This window comes from Musca vetustissima, unplaced genomic scaffold (assembly GCF_032173495.1).
Source record: "Musca vetustissima isolate MV318-11 ecotype Yass unplaced genomic scaffold, APGP_CSIRO_Mvet_v1 utg140909, whole genome shotgun sequence".
NCBI lineage: Eukaryota > Metazoa > Arthropoda > Insecta > Diptera > Muscidae > Musca > Musca vetustissima.
In genome coordinates this window covers 2826-6434 of record NW_026879447.1, presented here as the reverse complement: position 1 = coordinate 6434, position 3609 = coordinate 2826, and the positions used below count along the sequence as shown (strand labels likewise).

Genomic DNA, 3609 nt, shown 5'->3' with positions numbered 1-3609 from the left:
GAACTTATTTCGTAGAAACATTTCAAACTTAAACATCAAACAAGGCACCTCTTTTCTTTATATTAGATTTTTTGAGTTTTGTTTTAAATATTGAGGAGATAATAAATTAAGTTTGGGAAATTGATTTTAATTGGTGATCAATTCAAATCAACTTTATTATACTACTATATAGTCTAAATAGTCCTGATCCAAGCCCTTTCTCTCTCTCTCTCTATCTTACATTCAGTTAATCAAATTTATTTCCATCAAAAAATAAAATAGCCATGTTTTCTTACAAACAAAACAAATTATATACTATATTATGTACCACACAATAATGTCTCATTTGTCATCATTAATATACTAAATATGCACATACAGACATGCATATTTATATTATCATACGTTCATCATCGTCATATACTAAATAAAATGAAATGAAAATTTTTTTAAAAATTCGGTCAACAATTTCAATGATTTCATAAAATTGCCAAAAGAAAATGAAATAAATGCAGATACATATTTTCTCAGAAGATAATACTAAAATAAGTTGCTTTGTTCTCTTTGCAGTTCGGCCAAAAACAAAATTGCTAAAAAAGTTTGACGTAAATGAACGGTCCAGGCGATTTACCCTTACAACACTACAGTGGAACGCCCGACGCCAATAATTGCAGTATCATATCGATAATACCCACGCTAGGCATGTCATCATGTAGAGGTCGGGCTGAGGCATTTGCACGCCGTTTGTCATCAAAGTTGCGCACGTTAGGCTCACAGGTAACCCACTCGTCGAATGATTGACTGACGAATAGATTCATTTATGATCGATAATAATGTTTGTTTTTTTCGTATTGACAGGCTGACGACAGCGAAAACTCTGGTGATGAACAACCCATTATCAATGGAGAACCCAAAAACACTTGGGTATCCGGACACGATGGTGGCCAAACAGTCACAGATTTACAACCCCTGAGACATGAATCGGATTCATTTTTCGATTTCGATTGTGAACTGGAAAGTCCTGGCAGTCCTGTGGATGAATGTGAATATTTAAGACTCATCGAATCGACTTCAAATACTCCACACAATTCGGCAGCAGAGTCAGGATATGCTTGTGCCTCGGCCGCCAGTTCTCATAGTTCCTCAGATGGTCCGTATTTCGATGTAAATTCGGAAAGTGAATCAAGTCAACAACAGAAAGCTCATCTCTGTCAGCCACATCAGAAGGAGGGCACTGACGAGGTGGACTTCCCCCGGGCCAAAGCCATCAATGATGGAATCGCCTTGCCTGTCTGTAATGGTCATGCCTGTGAACTGTTTACCAAACCTTTGAAAATTCCAACCGGCAATGAGGAAGGAAAACCCCAACATACATACAAGGATGTGTCGAAACCACTGCCTAGTGAAGGTCCGGATATTGAGAAAAATCACACAGTCCAAGAAAATAAAAATCTGCAAGAGGAAATTTTAAAGGAACTACAACAGCAATCACAGAATGTTACGGAACATGAAAAAGATGAGAAGGACACAACCAGCAGCACCACCGCAGCACAGGAAACATCAGAGCCAAATACAGAACAGCAGGCTGTAGAGCAGCACATCCTTGTCAATGGTCATGCAGAGAATGGTGAAGAGGTTTTGAAAATCGAAATTTGTCAAGAAGAAACAACTGCGGAAGACACCAAAGAACCCACAGTGAGCCAAGAGGTCAGTGCGGAGGGCACAGAAACACAGAGTGAGACCATTGACACACAGAAACAACTTTTGAACAGCTCACACTTGGACACAACAGACGACGAGGAAGATTGTCGACCACAACGAGTAAAACGCTGTTCCTCCCTGAAAACCGGCAAAACACCACCCGGTACACCGGGCCGCAAGAAAATTGTACGCTTTGCCGATGTCCTCGGTCTAGATTTGGCCGATGTTAAAACGTTCCTCAATGAAATACCAAATATACCCAAGTCCGCCTTTGAAGATTTGGAAATCAATGAAAATGAACCGCCCATACAGTTGGGTCCCAAGACCGATAAACTTCTGATGCCTCTGTTCCAGCAACCGGGTGGCCTACCCAATTTCCTTGACATTGTCAAGGACAAACAGGTGTCGCTGGAGAATGCCGCCGTCACCGATCACATCAATCACACAATTACCGGCAGCGTGCGCGTGCGAAATTTGGACTTTCACAAATCCGTACACATACGTTATACCCTGGATAATTGGCGTAGCTATGCTGATCTACAGGCAAATTATGTAGAAAACACCTGTGATGGCTTCTCCGATAAATTCTCCTTTGTGCTGTTCGGCAATTCGCTGCATGTTGGCCAGCGTTTGGAATTTGCCGTACGTTTCCAGTGTAAGGGCCAACAGTATTGGGATAATAATTATGGTTCGAATTATTGTTTCCAATGTTTGCCAACATCGACGCCGACAATAACACCGCCGGCAATGCCGTCACATCACACGAATAACAGTCATTTGGTGGGGATATTGAGTCCAGTAGCTGGAGATGCCTGGTGCACTTCGTTCTATTGAGAGAGAGATGGAGATGAAGCGGAGATAAATGGGTATATAGAATATGTTAAAAGAAATATAGAATGCAAAGGATGAAGAAGGAGAAGCAGATGGAAAAAAGAAGGGAAAATAAGGAAGTAATGAAAAAAATGTTATAGAGTTTGTTTACAAAAAGAAGGAAAACCATGTACAAGTTGAAAAAGATATAATGAACATCAAAAGGTTAAAGGTTACACAAATAATTTGCGGAGAAGGAAGGTGATTTGTAAAGAAAATCAAAGAAGATGCTCTTAATCGGACTAAGACTTTTATCAGCTACAAATGGGAAATAAGGCCATGATCTTTCAAATAGCTAAATTAAAAAAAATATAGCATACTTTTAGGCAATATAATTTAAATATTGATTCGATAAAAAGGTGTGCTAGAATATCCGAGTAAAGAATATATAATATGGCCGACATACAGTAGATATCGGATATAAGAAACTCAAAAAAGCCGGAGATTTCTTTCTTATATGCGTTTTTTTCTTATATGGATATAAGAAAGTATAAGCTCGGTGTTTTTGATAATCTTTCTTATATGCGATATTTTCTTATATGAGATGTGCTTATATCCGATATCTACGAAATGAACAGTGTCTTTATCAGTGTAAAGTTCTAAGACGATTTAGTCAGGTCCGATATCTTACTATGAAAATACCTACGATCTTTATACAGACCAATTAGCCTTTATAAAGTCCTGTGGTTCCAATTGACCTCAATAAAGACCTATGGTTCCTATATAGGCCAATTGACCTTTATAAAGACTCGTGGTCTCTATATAAGCCAATTGACTTTATAACGTCCTAAATTCTCCATATATGACAATTAGCCTTTATAGAGACCTGCGGTATCTATATAGGCCAATTGTCCTTTATAAAGACCTATGGTCACTATATATGGCGACTGGCCTTTATAAAGACCGGTGGTCTCTATATAGACCAATTGGTTTTTAAAAAGGCCTATGGTCTCTATATAGGTTAAATGGCCATTACATAGACCTATGGTCTCTATATAGGCTAATTGGTATTTATAAATACCTGTGGACTCTATATAGGCCAATTGGCCTTTATAAAGA

General features: G+C 38.6%; 1 protein-coding gene across 1 annotated transcript; it reads left to right on the top strand.

Moving 5' to 3' along the window:
- The first annotated feature begins 578 nt into the window (after positions 1 to 578).
- Positions 579 to 2514, top strand: LOC133324355 (glycogen-binding subunit 76A-like). Its single transcript, XM_061533199.1, has 2 exons — positions 579 to 756; positions 838 to 2514. The coding sequence occupies exons 1-2, from the start codon at positions 589 to 591 to the stop codon at positions 2512 to 2514; spliced, it is 1845 nt and encodes a 614-aa protein (XP_061389183.1). The 5' UTR covers positions 579 to 588.
- Positions 2515 to 3609: the final 1095 nt, after the last annotated feature.